Consider the following 16,603-nt stretch of genomic DNA (forward strand, 5'->3'; position numbering starts at 1 on the left):
TTTTTTATGAATAAGTAATATGACTTACATTATACCCATTTTATTGGGCATTTTTCTTCCATACATCTTGAAAAGTTTATCAGAGAGGTCAGTATTACAATCTGCATTTCGCAAGCTGGAAACAGTGACATTAAGAATTGAAGTGACATACTCAGGGCCACATTGCCAGCCAGTGGCAGAGCCCCAGATATTACCTGGGCCTCCAAAACGCAAGTCCAGAAGTCATTAATAATTTCAACTTTATTATAATTTCATTATTCTCTCTCCCTCTGCTTAAAATGATTCGAAACAGAAGAAAAATGGGTCAGTGTTAAAATAACAGCACATCTGAAATTTTTAGCTCTCTTCATTTTTCACCTAGCCTCCAGTTTTCACCCTAGTTTCATTTTGAATCAGATCTGCCTAAATGACTATATTTTTCCCTGAGACAGCAGGAGGAGGTATGTTCCTGAGGATGCCAGCCTTAGTCCCCAGTGTCTAAAATATGCATGCACTGCTCTTTGGTTCCTGCCACTAAAAGAAAAACAAAAATCCGTTCTGCAGAGATAGCATTTAAGTTTTAAATAATACATTTCTGTATCTCCTCTCTGAATCAAGGACCTCATTTCTTCTAGGCCCATAGATGACAGATAGGATAAGTGATTGCCAAGGTTACCGTGTTTTAATGCGGCTGATTCATGAGGTCCTGCAGCTTCTGACTAAAGGGTATATTGCTGTTACTGTTCTCAAAGGTGCAGGGAAGGTCTGGGGGTGTAGAAGAACAGAAGAATGAGGGAAAAATCAGTAATGTCTCCAGGCTTTCACATCCCACCTGTCCCAGGAATGCCAGAGAAACTCAAACAGACAAATTTTTTTTGGAGATCTGAGTGAGAGCAGACTGATGTCAAGATACAACTAGAGGCATAACTGTGTAGATAATACAATTAGAATCAGAGACCTGGGCTGGGCAGCACAGTTAACTGGGACTTGGTCATGTAGCTTCCTTGAAGTTTGAGGCTCTGCGCTTTGCTTACATTGTGCAAAACCCAAATGCGAGCTACTCCAATAAATTCTGATCCAACAGGTCAGTTAAGCAGGTATTTTGATATGAAGCATGTGAGTAGTCTCTCATGGTTTAACTCAAGCCTTTAAATGCTTTTCTGTACGGGAATCAGGAAATTAAGTTCAGGGAAAATCAGAATTCATTTCAGAGAATTTCTGAGAGAAGAATAATCCATTTGAAAAAGGCAACGATAAATGGAAGACCTTCACCTGCTATTTCCCTGATTTAACAGGTTTGATTGCAGCAGCAGCTCTGTTAGACCAGTGATGATCGGAAGGTGACAGTGAGGCAAGGGTTGGAGAGAAAAGCAGCATTTTATTAGACCAACAGATCCAGTAGCAGAAAACAGGCTTTTGGATAGACTCACAAAAACGTTGGACAGAAGGGACATTACTTAGGCAAGCCTTCTGTTTGGACCAGTGAAGAATTTTTGTCCAAAGGCTTCAATCTGAGTTGGGGGCATTGCTTTTGGTTTTAGCATCTGCCACTACCAAGAAGTATTTGGTTTTATAGTCTTTGAAACTGTCCTTTAACTAATTGTGGGTTGCTATTAGGCCCCCCATTGGCCTCTTCGACAGATTAAGCAAGTCTGTTTCCCTCAACCCTTCCTTGTAGGTGACATGCCCTCATCTTCAACAATCTCAGTAGCCCTTATTCAGATATGAAACAGATTTCAAGCCAAGTACAATTTGGGAACAATTTATTTGTATTTACCTTAATCGTGTTACTCAGTATTTTATCTGGCTATGAGAAACAAGCTGCAGTGTCATTGCCATTCTATTTCAGATTGGAAAATATCTGTTAGATCTTGTATGGAGCAGAAAGAAATAATCCAAAGTCTCTGATCTGCCCTGGGGAGTCCCCAGTAGATATTACAGAAAGTAAAAAGATTTCTCTCAGCTTCATTAATAAAGCTATCATCTAGGCACAAATTTAAGATAGGCACATGTTGTCCATACAACTGGTATGAATTCTATATGTAATTTGTCTCATTACCCTGTGAAAGGCAAATGAGATGCAATACTTGGAGCCACCCTGTCTCAGTAACCCTATGTTTGCCTTCATTACTAAAGAAAACTTTACTTCCAGATGTGTTTAGGAGTACTGCAATAGCAAGAGAATTTCTGGTATTTAAGGGGCGATATAATCTCCATTCCTGGTGTTGCCTTTGGTGTACCACAAAGATCAGTACAGAACAGAAAATATACAGAATTAAGTAAGAACTAGCAACATGCTTTATCTCACTGTTTATGAAGTTTAGAGAAGTCTAGAATCTTCGGATTTATAAGAGATTTGCTGTTTTTAAAAACATTCTTATTACATTCATAATCTAAATCTTGCCTGCCTCCAATGTATGAAGGTGCCTCACAAAACAAAATTGGAAATCTTTATCAGATCATTCCGAATTGTCTAGCCCTTCTTTTGTCACCTCTTTAATCGCACTCCCTAATAACTTCTTGGAAGTCAGAAATTTCTGTTAAAGATTTTGCTTCTCATTAGCATAATGAATACCCTTGGCATGGTCAGAGATTGTTTATAGCAAAACCAGAAAGGGCACATCAACATCTTTGATGTTTTTCAAGTATAAACAAAAAAAGGGAAATAAAATACCAAGCAGGCTTTCTTTATCTACTATGAAGAATAACATACAATTCTCAAAGTGCTTTTGCAGGTCTCAAGTAAAATACCTATTCTTCCTACCTACAGGGCACTCTTCTGAATAAAGTCAAATGATTTTTAGATATATGGTACAGTAGTAGGAGAGATCATGCAGGGATATAGGTACACTTTGTGCGTGTTCATTACTGCAGAGGAGAAAAAAATTAAAGCCATCTTTGACTGTCAGCAGCATCTCTGCTTGGTAAGTTTCTAGCCCCACTGAAGTCTAGGAGAGCTGTGCTATAGTCTTCTCTCAAGCTGTAGCTGCTCTCTAGAGATTCACTCTTGCATCCTGAAATGAAAGATGAATTACTCCAGACCTATTTGTGGAACATGACTAGATGGGAAGGAACAGTGACTGTAAAAGGATGATAAAGATACACAGGAATTGCCTAGTTTCTCTGGAAAACATTAAAAAATATTCTTGTTTACAGTCTGCACCTTACCCCTCATTCCTGAATGTAATTCCATGAGATCATTGTCCTCTCTTAGTAGTCCTGATGTGTTTGGCACGTTCACTGCCTCCTCCGGGAAGCATTACCCCTGGGAAGCCCAAAATGCCATTAGGCTCATGCATTTTCTTAATTTTCAGCCAAACCTAAATAAATTGCTCCATTTCTTATCTCTCATCATTAGATATAATCCCTGAACTAAAGTTTTTTATGAACTATTATTTTGTCTCAAAAATACCTTTGAGCTTCCAGTTGTTTCCAGAGCTGCTCTAGAACATCTGCACAACCTTCTCCATCTCGCATCATCAATTTGCCTGTCATGGTCCAAGTATTTTTTGCTATATCTCCCAAGATTGCCAATAAAACCGCTGGTTACTGGCAGCTGAAAGACCAGTGATGCTTTTCACCTGGAAAACCAGATAACATAATGATCAAGAGGTTTGAACTGGTGGTGATCACTTAGCCTGGATGCAAGGGTCATATCAAACTGTAATTCCTTCTGGTCATTAGACACTTGAGAAATTGTCAATTTATGTCCAGTCTTCTTCAGCAGAATTCCCACAGTTCCTGTATATTATATATATAATTATTCTAGCTTGCCTTGCAGAGGCAATGCTGCTGTGGTTAATTGATCTCAAAATGCACACCGTGGTTCTTCTTGTTTCTTTGGACCCTTTTTTATCAACTCCATTTTATACCATATGAGAACAGATTGTAACCAAAGTTGCAATCTAAATAAACTGGATCTGGATTTCAGTGGTGCCAAAGTCCGGGGTGATTAGAACTTGGGCTTTGATCCAGGTGCATCTTGCTGATGAGTAAAGAAAATATATCAATCAGCTAGTTACAACAAGTCCTTGGCCTGCATATGGAAGCAGAAGATGAGGAGGAGGAAAAAAGGATATGCCGTGTAATAATTGGTAGGTGACAGCATGCTGTGTGTGCAGCCTGGGGAAAGAGAGATCCATTCAATCCCCCACACAGATTCAGAAACTTCACTGGCCCACGCACTCTTCCGTCTCAAGCATCTGACATGTTTCATAGCCTCCAGCCATCAGCCTTGGCGCCAACAGATGAATCATATCTTCTGTGATTGTCCCTGCTGCAGTAACTTATTATCATTATCATCCTCTGCATTTAGACAGCACTTGCTGATCCCAGGTATCAAAACACTGCATGGAGGTAGATGGGACCTGGGACTGAATATCTTGCTTGTAGCCATGGGAAATAGTTGGCATTAAGGCTCGAGGTCATGCCTCCTCATGCTCCGTAAGTTTTCTACTCCCTAGGCCACATCACCTTCCTTCATTATGTGTGCTTAGCAATCAATGGTAAACACTTGTGACAGACAGAAGAGTTTTTCCACATTCCAAACAGGCAGCAGATAATTAATGAGCACATTTATTTTTAGATTCACAAAAGAAACAGATAGTAGTGCTTCCCTAGTACTTGGTTAGTCAGCTGATTTCTGTTTTTTAGCCTTGTAGATGCTTAGTGCTCTATGATAGACTGCCATTCTGGATTTGGACAAGCAGGGAGATATAACTATGACAGCAGTGGTTTGGAACAATTGGCACACACCTTGTCATGGTTATCTCAAGCCATCGGGAATGCCCCTCTTACCTCAGATCAGTCAGTCATAAAACTCTTATTGCCTACAGACCAGCAGCTTCCTAAGTCTCTCTGAGAAATCACTTAAATTGGACCACCTTTACCTTAGCTTTGAAATGGGATGACCAGCAATGGCCATTTGCTCTCTAATGGAAAGGGAGGGACAACACAGCAGGGAAGGGCATAGTCCCCACAGTACCTGAGTGAGGTAAGACTTAGAAATAATGGTCAGGTTCAATCAGGAGTCCAGATCAAATACATTCATGATAATGAATCAGGTCTAGTGTCAAGGCAGGAAAACCACTCACAGCTCATAGTCAGAATTACATTGGATGAAGGTCACTAGTATCAGACACACTCCAGCAATTGCTAGGTAGATCCACAGCAATAAGGCAGATACAAGGTAAAGCTGAGCAAACAGTCCATAGATTACAGTCCAGACCCATAGAGCAGTATAGCTGAGCTAGAAGTCAATATTCCTACAAGATAGCTCAGACTAGGAGCAAAGCCCTAAGACTGGGCTTAAATGGAGCTCCTGGACCTATGGGCAGGGAGGGGGTGGTGGCCAGGTGAGGTTGGTCAGGGCTGTTAAGGCTATTAGTGCACTTCAGGGCCACAATATAGGTTTCTCTAGTCTTTGTAGAGTGTGCTTAGGTGCAAGAACAACTTCACTGCTTGTTGTGACTCCACTGCAACTCCTTCTGCACCTCTATGAAAGAATTTTTCTGATATCATAACCCTAGGCTTCAATAGCAAGGACACAGATGAGTTGTATTCTGAAGCAGCAGGCAGGTATTAGTCAGAATTGCTGGTGCAGAGTCTGAGGCTCAGCATACAACTTCAGTTAGTCTCAAGCTGGGGAGCCTGCCCAGATGCCTTTTGTGGCACTTCTGGCTAAATTCTCTAATTGGGGTATTTTCAGGCTCCCATCAAGGATACCTTTGCTAGGTGAGAGAGGAGAATTAGTGGCACAGGACTGTATCTGTTTTCCTCAGTTCTACGATCCCTGTACTTACCTGCTTTTATTTAGCAATGAAATATGGGACTAATATATCCCTGGGTGAGTTGGGCTAAACCAGTATCCCATTTTTCTACTATGTGACTGCATGTTCAGGGAAAGACCGGATGCAAATACAGTGAAAGTAAAACTTTCACAGCTTATTCTTTTATTCTTCAGATCTTTACAATCCTTTCCTTTAAGTAAAATTACTGCACTGAAATAATTGTCCCTAGATGAACTGCCAGATGAACTTCAGTATACTAAATTATGTACTCTTCAGGTTGCAATTACTGTCCTTCACAAGCAATTAAAATCGTCAATACCATTGCCATTTGGAAGCAGCATCTGAGTCAGGCAAAACTTGATGTAGGGAGAATAAACTACATCAGCCATTACTCAACCTTTTTTACCCTCCTGCATCACCATGGACTACTTTGAGCTCTGTCATCTTTTACATAGGGGCTTTTTATAAAGAAGCGCATATGCTCAAAAAGCCTCTTGCCAGGTATGTGTGTTGAAGGGGCAGCTGGCAGTGGTGTGGGACAGATGCAGGTGAAGAGTTGACTTGGGCTACAGAGAAAGTGCATTTCCAGCCCTGCTCCACGAGCAGGGTCCCTGTGAGGTGTGCTTCTGTGGGGTTGGTACAGCTGAGAAACACACACCCTGAGAAGCTAGCTGTGGGATGGAAAGGGGCTGTGAAGCTCACAGGAAAATTAAGGTAAATACAAACTGAGATATGTTGTCCTAATTATCCTGCTCAGTCTACATAGTTCAGTACACAAACTTCAGGGATTAAACATTGCTCTAGGGTCTGGTTCCTTCTAGACACTTGCTAGGCTACCTTTCTGTTGGACCTATTCTCAGTGTTTCTTTCGGGTAGTATTTCTTTAAATTGTCAGAGCAAAGCACTGCAGCCAGCATGGAACTACTTGCTGGGGGTGATTGTTTTTTTCTCTCTCAGCTGGCATTTTTTTTTCCCCTGACAAATAGTTTATTTGTCCCAAAAAGTACATCTGAGAAATTGAGGTCTGAATTTATTGTGTTTAAACTGGGAAAAAAAAAAAATTAGCAACTTTTAAAAAATCATTTAAATTATGTTTCTCTTTTGAAATTGCTTTAAGAAGGACTGAAAATATTTGAGTCAAAGCGAAACATTTCAAACACAATAAAATTGAATATTTCTTGAATATTTCTGTTTACACTACATAGTTTTTTATGTAACAAAAAAACCTTCAAAGTTAGCATTTAGTGTTGAAGTTGGCTGTTATTTGTTTGAATGTTTTTATTTTACCCATGAACATGATAATCATTTATATGTGTACCTACATAATGTTTTTCCCCAGAGGGGAAATCAAGCTTTCATGGGAAGTAACTTAGCAGGATGGTGTGTCCCATGTTTCCCATGAGGTTAAAAGTTCAGTTAACTTTACCTCTTGTCATGTTTTACTGTACACACCTTTTGGCTTCCTGTTCAAACTGCAAAATGATCTGTATAATCAGCATCAAAGCAGACAACAAATGCTAAAAATAGGGAGAGAGAGAAAGAGTTCTCTTTAAATGGTTGGTAGGAATGCATTTTTGATCCAGGGACTGAGGCTGGGCAAAACGGCAGAAGCATAACTTCCCTCTGCCGATGCTCTTGCTGGTTATCCACAGTATCAGGATTCTTGCTAAGCTTGTTGGCCAAGGGATGACTCTTCACTGTGCTGAAGCCCAGTTAATACAGAGTATTCGTGAGGAGATAACTGCAGGAGTCTGTGTATTCAGAAGAGAGACAACAGTTCAGATCCCACTTCTAGCCTCATTTACAAGTGTGTAAATCTGACACAGCCACCACAAACTCAAAGATTTACAATCACTTCTAAGGAGCTGGTTCCACCAGCAACTAAAGCAGCTAAGGTTGGAAACATCTTAGCCATTGCTGCAGCCTACATATTGAGAAGTACAGCCTCTGTAAAGCGCTGGAGAACCTCTTCCAGTATTGGAGATATGACTTGATGGCCAGTATTCAGCATCCAAGATATGATGGAACTTCTTGGCAGAGGAGGAAGCTGACAACCTCAGATGCTTTTTGTCAATGCAACTCGGCAATACAAAGCTGCAGGGTGATGCTGCAGGGCATCCACATTGCTACGGAAATATTTACCCCCTTCTCTACACTGCAGAAGGACCTGCTAGGCAGATGGGACTGGTGAGGAAGAAGGTTGTGCTAAGAACAGGCCAGATGCAAGATGTCTAAATTACTCAGATTCAATTTTCATCCAAGTATCTGTTTATAGATAGTATTTAATAGCATTTCATCAAATGTTTGTCCTTTCCTTCCCCCCATTACTGACTGCAGATTGTAGCCTTTGCCCCCCAGGAGTACAAATAAAAATGATGGGTGCTAAAATGGAGTGATGGCATTGCCCTGTGCCCACCCGGCCGGGCTGTCAGTGCAGGCTAGAGAAATTTTTCTTCCTTGCAGAGAGCAGTGGGGTCGTTTCTCTCTCAGCTCCCCGGCTCTCACCGGAATAGCTCCCCAGCAGGGATGCAGCGCTCAGCAGGCAGCCCAGCACGCCGCTGCCCTCTGGACCAGCGCACTTGGTATTTCTTCTAACGCACAACCTTATCAGATGCGCAAGCTTCTCGGCGTGTGCTTTGTGCCCTTTTTTCCCCCTGGCTCGGGCTTGGCGAGGAGATGCAGCTCTTGATCTGATCCTGTCGAGCCAAAGCGTCTGTTGAGCGCGACCGGAGGAAGATGCAGCGGGGGAGTGCGGGATCAGCGCTGCTCCCTGAAAGAGGCATATTAATAACACTGATTCACGGCCAATTAGCAGAAGGAGCCGGGTCCAGCCCTCGTGTCTGCGTGCTAGTGATTTATCGACAGTAATTACCGAGGCACTTAATGCCTAGTTTGGATGGGAATTAATTCGAGGCCGGATAAATAATGCATTAGGGTTTATTTAGCCCCACGTGAAGCATCGCCCCCGAGCCAGAGCTGGAAGTGGAGAGAAGTGGCGTTTGAGCGGCGAGCGCGGCGATGCGCGGGGCGGTGGCCGGGACCGGGGCGGCGGCCGGGGCTGGGGCTGGCCGCTGAGGCTGCCGGCAGCGGCGCGCCCAGCCGGGAGCATGCTGAGCCCCAAGATCAGGCAGGCCAGGAGAGGTGAGTGTGCCTTCCCGTGCGCCTCGCGTTGTGGGGAGGGGGACCGGCTGCCAGCACGGGGAAACTTCTAGGCGGTGGCGGTGAGCCCCTACCCCTGCCCGCGGAGACACCCCCCCTGGAGCTGCAGTGACAGAGGGGGCTGCCGCTCCGCTGGCCGAAGCCGGCCCTGGGGAGGGCAGCGAGAGTGAGCGGCGCTTGCAAAGGTTCGGGGAGAATTAAACGTAGGAGGAGGGGACCTGTACTTGTGTTCACCAACATCGTCTGCAGTGTCAGGGCTGAGCAGCAGGGACAATTCAAAATTTGTACTCTGTCCTGGGACTCGATGGAACCTTTGCACCCCTGTGGTGGTTGCTAATGCGGTGTTACTAATGCTGAAATTCATTATAACAGCTGAAGACAGTTGTGAGAAGTTTACCTGCAGCATCTTGGAGAAGCAGTTTGCTGTAGCACGTTATCCCTCCAGGGCTGGAAGCAGGAGGTGGGGCAAGTCGTTCTGTGTGAGCTGTGGACAAGACAAAGGAAGGAAGGAAGCAAAACCTGCCCTGGGTTTGCAACAGCTGCTCTGAGCAGTCGTTCAGACCTGCGAGGTGTAATACGCAGTGTTAGTAAAGTGATCGGTTGAGGCTGGGCACAGCCGTTGTCTCCACTCCAGCTCGCCTGGAGAAGATGCTCTGGCAGGGGATGTATTGTGTGATCTCCTGCTGCAGCACCAGCTCCTCGTTTGACATGGCATTTGTTGAGCATCGTTGCCATTCACAGCCTAATGGCAGCCTCAGAGGGATATCTTCCCACTCATCAGAAACAGAGGCTAGATTAATGTCATTTAGAAGCAAAAGCAAATGCAAGCAGAAGAGTATGTAAAGGTTAGTTTTTTCTTCAGCCATGCCAGCGTTATAAAATAGGAAAGTGTCACTGGTTCCAGCTGCTGTGATGCTGAGACAGGTACTTCCACCAAATGTCACTTTGCATCATATATATAAAAGCAGTATTACACACTGAACAGTCCTCAAAATGCCATCAGCCCATTAAATAGCTGTTAGTATCTTGGAAGGAAGAAGCTTCATGCCATCTGGAGGTGTCAGGATCAGATATGTACAGGCTTAGCCCCAGTGAAGTCATATATACTTATTTTTAGTTACAGTTTTGTAGAAGTTCAGCAAGTCTTTTGTCAGTGCTGTCACTTTGCCATCCCCCTTCTAAGGGGTGTTTAATCTCCTTCCAGTCTTTAATATATTTGTTATCCAGCATTCCTGTGGGCTGTTATAGAATATATATGAGACAAGCTAAACAATGCAACTAGAGTGGTACAGGAAGTCTTTGTCAGAGCAAGGAACACAGGTTTTCACAACTGCATGCCTGCCATTCTTCCACTTTCTTCAATTCATCTGGAAGAGACCAAGTTGTACATTAAAATATATTGAAGTCTAGTTATGGGACAGATATTCTTCTAGATCCCTGTGGGCTAGTGATGCTTGGAGGACAAACTGTAGTGTACTTTTGTGATTTAATTTCAATTTATAGCAGTATATGTCATTTTTTCGGGGTTTGTTCTGATTGGTTCATTAACTGTGGAGTGGTAGGTTTATTTCTGAGTGAATGCAGAACTCCTGAAAAGAGCTGGCTTGATGGCTTGTGAAACTTGAGGAATTTTCCTACTTTTGCAATGCTGTGGCAAAGCACTGGTAGCCTCTTACAAAGGTTACCAAGTAGGACCTAATCCTGCAAGATTCTTCTAGAGCTCTTGTTCACAGGAGTTGTAAGCAGGCAGTGCTGAAGATGCTGAATGCTTCTTGAAAGTAAGTGTCCCACCTTGCATGACTGAGCTGAATGTGAAATGGTAGTTCATGCTCCCTGGACTATCAGTTGGGATTGCTAATGAAGGTTCAGGTGGTGGGCAAGCAAAGTATTGAGAAGGCTGCAAGAATCTGTTGCTGACAGCGAGCATCAACAAGGGCAGGAGATCTGGTGCATGAGCTCGGCTGACTTCTCAGACTAGTGGCTGTTAGCTCTGCCATTGAGGATTTAGTTCTGTAAGGGAGGCAGCGTGACTTCTCTGACCAGACACAATGAAGAGAGGGCACAAGGAAGGATAGGCTGGGTACAGCCTGTGGTTTCACTTGAGCATGATTGAAGACAGCGATAAAGCTGAACCTAAGGATGTTCGTGTGTTTACTGTAGATTTCTTGTGTTTGTATTACTCAAACCACCCTGTGTCCAGCTCTTTGCTTCAAGCTCCCTGCATCTGTGCAAACAGGAATGCTTCATCAGCTCCCCTTGTATTTCCAAATCTCTGCTGAGAATATACCTTTAAACCTTCACTTGTGACATCTGATGCTGTCATTTTTGTTTGACTTGTGGATGGTCCTTAAGAAAGCTCTGGGGTTTAAAGACATTCAGGCTTTTGAAAACGCTGATTCTGGACTTCAGCCTGACAGCTGGGGGTGTAGTTCTTAATATCTGTGAAAGTTATGGTAGAGAACAAAGATAATTTGCCTTACTAGAGGTAACTGTCAAGTGTAATGCAGTCTTTGCCGTTCCATCACCAAGCTCGCATCTGTAACTCAGAAACATACGTTCAGAGGCACATTATGTTTTCATAAGACCTAGGAAGGTGTAAAATTTCACAGACCGAAAATCTTCATGTGCATAAGTGGACCTTCTGGAATATCATTCATCATGGCTAGGCCTGAATGGATTTTGCATTATTTTTTCATCTGCAGTGTTTTATGTACAGCAATTGGTAGAGTCCAGGATTTTGAAATAAGTGACTACAATGGAAAATACCTATTTTTCGCATCCTGGATGGGGCATAGAAATACTGCCTTCCAGAGCGGAGGCAAGACAACTTTCGGTATGGAGAGCAGGGAAAGTAGTTTCCAGACTACTTCCTTCAGTCTTAAGGAATGCACTGTTGTTTCATTGTTTTTAAGAGATGAAAAAAACGAAATAAAGCATTTGCTCTTTGGTCTGAAAAGTCTCAAACAGGTTATACCTGCCCAGTTGCATTTAAATGTGCTAGGAAGTGGAAGTTGGACTGACTACAAGCTAATGCATTTCTTTTTCAGTAAGTTAGCCTGTTGACACGATAGATTCTTTACACTGTTTCAGTCTTCAACACAGTCTGTCTCAGTTGTATAGGTACGAAGCATAAAACTTCTCTCCTTACTGGGACTTCGTACTAATGGGCGTCTGATGTTATGGAATTGTATGCACTTTGCGGACTTATTATTTCTGTTTGCAGCATGCTCATATATATGTTTCAGTATATTGAAAACTTTCTTCACAGTCATAATAATTAAACTTTTGTTTGTTTGTTTAAAACTTAGAGCCTGGAAAAAATGATGGGAGACATTTTGGCTAGCTAGCCTGCTGCAGATGAACTGGTTTTACCTCAGGTATCCTTCAGCATGGCTGTAATAGAACAGAGTTATTTCCCTCTCTCTTTTTTCCTTCTCTAAGACTTGTCATAATTCAATTTTAATGAAAAGTAAGCTTTAGCATACTTAAAATGTTTCTAAGGATGTTGTATAGGAATGCTGCCAGGAGGGACTTTAGAGAGTAAAGTACTATTATAGCCCTCTGGGAGTGTGCACATTTACAATGTAAGCTTCATGTGCTTGCAGTGAGGACAACTAGGTTTTAATATTCAATGCCTCTGCAATGGTGTCATTGTATTTTTAATGCAAGTGCTGTGTCTTTGATTACAGGAGCATGAGTACCCTATATTTAAACTGCTTTCTTATGGCAGTAAGACTACATGATCACATGTTTTCTCAATCAATCTCTGTCCTATCAATTTTTGAGCTGCTTGGTTAAATCCAATCATATTTGAATGCAGAAAAGCAGTGTCAAAATATATTTGACTCCTATAAACTCAAAGAAAATTGGTGGCAGGACCGAGGAAAGAAAACTGTATCTGTGCACCTAGGGAAAATCGTCACATAGTACTCAACAGAAATATACGTTCTGAAAGATAACGCCCAACTGACCATTCAAAAGACACATACTGGCTGTCCTGTAAGAGCACGCATATATTCAAGTTAGCCAAAAAGCTAAGGGATGTAGGAACGTACTGGTTTGTCAGGGATGTGGAAGGAACTAGGTATTTGAGGAAGATGAAGAGACAGCATTATGCAAGTTTGAGGAACATGTAGAGGAACTGGGGTTTGAGTGGTAGAAGAATATAAGGCAGTAGGAGAAGAGGAGGCTGAGGGGAGACCTTATTATGGCATACAAGTATCTAAAGGGTGGGTTGATAGAGGATGGAGCAAGGCTCTTTTCAATGGTTCCCAGTGACAGGACGAGGGGTAATGGGCACAAGTTAGAACACAGGAAGTTCCGTTCAAATACACGGAAACACTTCTTTATGGTGAGGGTGCCAGAGCACTGGCACAGGCTGCCCAGGGAGGTTGTGGAGTCCCCTTCTCTGGAGATTTTCAAGACGTGCCTGGATGCAGTCCTGAGTAATGTGCTCTGGGCAATCCTGCTTTAGCAGGGGAGTTGGACTAGATGATCTCTAGAGGTCCCTTCCAACTCTGAAAATTCCGTGATTCTGTAATCAGTGGAAATCCAGACTTCCTTAATCCTGCAGACTGAAAGCATATTATTTAATTCAAAAGCAAATGACAGTTATGAGAATTACAGTAGTACACTTTGGAACTTACATGAGTGTTTTAAGGTTAAAAGTGGGCTTTTGGAACAAATTAATTCTCCTCACTTACTGCACTTTGGTTATGCCATGAAGCAGTCTCAGAATAAACAAACTAGAATTACTTCTGGATTAAACTGGGTGGGAAGATAGTTTCAGGAGTGCACCTAATGGTCTCCAGCTGCTAGTGGGTATTCACTCCATAGAATCAGCATAGAATTAGTCCAAAACAGAGTTCCCTGAAGTGCATATGCAGTATGGCTATTAGTTCCCTGCCATTAACTAACAGATCCACTCCTAATGATCTGCACTATTTGCTAATTTAGACAGCTCTGAAGTTGTCAGAGTCACAAGACATTTGTATTCTGAACTGATAATTTTATGTTAATCCATTGCTTAGATGGCCAACAATTCACTACCACAGTATCTCAATTCAAAAATATATTTACCTTTGCACATGCCACATTTCACAGGTAACATTTACATTCTGTGGATTACCGTAAAACCCTAGGCCACATATGAAATCCAAAGCAGAGCCAGGATTTGAAATGAGTTTCCCAAAGTATGAACAAATACTGGATTATCTTTCCTTCTTATTCAACAGCTTTTCACTGGCCATTTTCTGTCATCAGAACACATCCAACTCAGTAAGAACTTACCAGTTAAGAACCACTTAGACATATAAATACAACCCTGCAACTTTATTTCTTGAGTAGATGGAGGGTATCAGCATAATAGAATGAACATACTAGCATGAAATTGTGGGGGACACCTCGAGGATCTTTCTTCTGTACCAGAAACATAGGATGATTTGGGTCATCCCTCTAGAGATTTCTTGTCTGAAGGAAACTGCGTTATTAATCACTTCTTCAAGACAGTCTTAATCACAGCAGAAGGCTAGCAACCAGTCATGGCTTTCAGGAGTTCTCATCTGTCCCAAGTTTGCCAGGCTCAGGAATAAGCTTTGATGATGAATGACCTCTAAGGAAACATGAATTAGGCATTTTTAGACCAGTGAAGGTGACCTCTGACTCTGTTAGAAGATGCTGCTTGTTCGGAGTCATATTTGGCCTGGCCAGTTAATAATTCTTCAGTGTCACCAATGCACTTCAGGTTCCAGGAGTTGGACCTCATCTAAGAGGGAAACCCACAATCCCAGGAGCAGGCACAGGTAAGCAGGTCAATCTGTACAACAGACAGAGCTGAGACGAGGCCCAGCAAAGGAGCAAAAAACAGTGGTTAAAGGAGATTTCAACAAAAAGGAGAAAAAGAAACAGCGTGCAACTCAGTTTGTGAAAAATGACACGTCAAAGAGAAGAAACAGTGAAATAAACACATTTCATAGGGACCCAGAGGCAGCCAAACAGTCCTAAGTGCACTCAGACTTCTCTGTTTACCAAGGCATCAACCCTCCAGCTTCTGGCTGTTCTCCAAGTCCTCCACAGAGAGGAGGCAATCTTGCTGCCCCATGCACAACAGGAGTTCACTGTCATGGTTCTGTTTTCCTCTGGCATTAGGGGAGAACTGGTGGCACCTTCCCCATCAGCTCCTGCAGAGGCCGGCACCACACTGCTGGAGCAAGTCCTGGACCTCAGAGACTGCTCAGTGCAGGCAGCTCCTCAGGCTGTATTCCCTTCAAAGTCATGCCATGTGAAAAGCCTTCCTTTCACTGGCCAGCGAAAGGCAGAAAAGGGCAACTCTCCCGTGTGTCTAGTTCCCCTCACCAAACCACAGCTTAGCACCTACAACCTCTTAGCTCTGCAAAGAACACCACTGCCTCAACAGCCCCACACTGCAGTTCTGGTTTGAGGTGCTAATGGTGCACGCAGCTATCCCAGAGCATGTGGGAGGCCAGCACCTTGGCACCTCCAGCTTACCCGGCAAATAATAACACCCAGCTTCCTATTCCTGCAACCAAAGTAAACAGCCCTGGAGCTGTGAACTCCTCCAAACACTTCCCTCAGCCCCCGAGAGAGCCCACCAACATCGCTAGGAGCGCACCAGCCCCCAGGGCAGGGAGCAATCAGTGTGACTAGCTGCAGCTGGCATGGCAGAGCCACCATTAACAAGGAGCCCAGCTGTGAGGGGGAGGTTCACTACCCTCCTTCCTTTAAATGATTCTTTAAAGCAGGAGAAGCAGTTTCAGGAGCTGTACTCTAGAAAGGTATGTGGTTAAAAGACTTAGGATAAAGTGCTGGTAATTATGATTTAGTTTATGGCTCACAGTTTGTGAGCTTGCAGAGGAAGGAGTCTGTGAGGCACTGGGGAGGAAGAGGTGGCTGTGCCTGTGGTGTGAGTCTGGGTTTTGTCTTTTTGCTTTGGAGAAGTGTGAGGTAAAACTGCTGAGTTGAGTTTAAAATCTTAAGGCAATGGTAGAGGGGCTGTGGAGGGAGGAATTGGGGCTGGAGCTGGTGTACTGCTGAATTAACTGCCCTGAAAGCAGTGGGAAGAAATAGGCTCAGGCTACAGGGTAAAGCATGGGGGAGAAGTGAACAAGGAGGTAACTGGGTGTCCCTTCTCACTGTGTGCAGCCTTAGGGAGGTGAATGAAGGAGGGGATTACTTCTGTCCCTTGGTACCAGGTCAATTTTCTGGCAGTGTGCTGCTTTGGTGCAGGGGTGTGTGGCAGTGAGCTGCATTAGCAGCTGTGTGCTGCAATTACTGTTTTTCTGTTGTCCTGGTTCAGTGGCCATGTGCATATACAGAAAGGGTCAAGAAAGTGATATTTGTAGGATTCCTCCAGAGGGACGTTCAGATTCCCACTCTTGCTTTGTGGTGTGTCCTGTGAAGAAGGACCTGGGCTGTTCAAAGGTGTATTACTCTCGTCTCTGGGGATGTAGGATTCATGGTGTGTGCTGAAGTAAGTGCTCCTCTTGGCAATAGCAGCTTTCTACCCCTGCCTGAAGGCTTAGGCTGGAAATCACTCTCCTTAGGAAAAGCCCTGAAAAGTTCACAGGCAGGCACTAGCTTATTAAGCACAGGCAATCTGAATTTGAAATAATGAGCCATGGCCTTGTCTCCTGGGGAGGGGAAGGAGCCTTGAGAAA

At 43.4% G+C, this 16,603-nt stretch overlaps 1 protein-coding gene across 2 annotated transcripts in view; it reads left to right on the forward strand.

The window, feature by feature from the left end:
• Positions 1–8,875: 8,875 nt before the first annotated feature.
• ARHGAP22 (Rho GTPase activating protein 22) overlaps positions 8,876–16,603 on the forward strand; it is a gene marked incomplete at both ends in the record, with an annotated part of 150,560 nt that continues 142,832 nt past the window's right edge. For both annotated transcript variants that reach the window (XM_082486624.1, XM_082486625.1), the window contains one exon: positions 8,876–8,909. In XM_082486624.1, coding sequence (XP_082342750.1) covers positions 8,876–8,909 — 34 coding nt within the window. The remainder of the gene's footprint in view (positions 8,910–16,603) is intronic.

Source organism: Vanellus vanellus (genome assembly GCF_965231255.1).
Source record: "Vanellus vanellus genome assembly, chromosome: 7".
Classification (NCBI taxonomy): Eukaryota; Metazoa; Chordata; class Aves; order Charadriiformes; family Charadriidae; genus Vanellus; species Vanellus vanellus.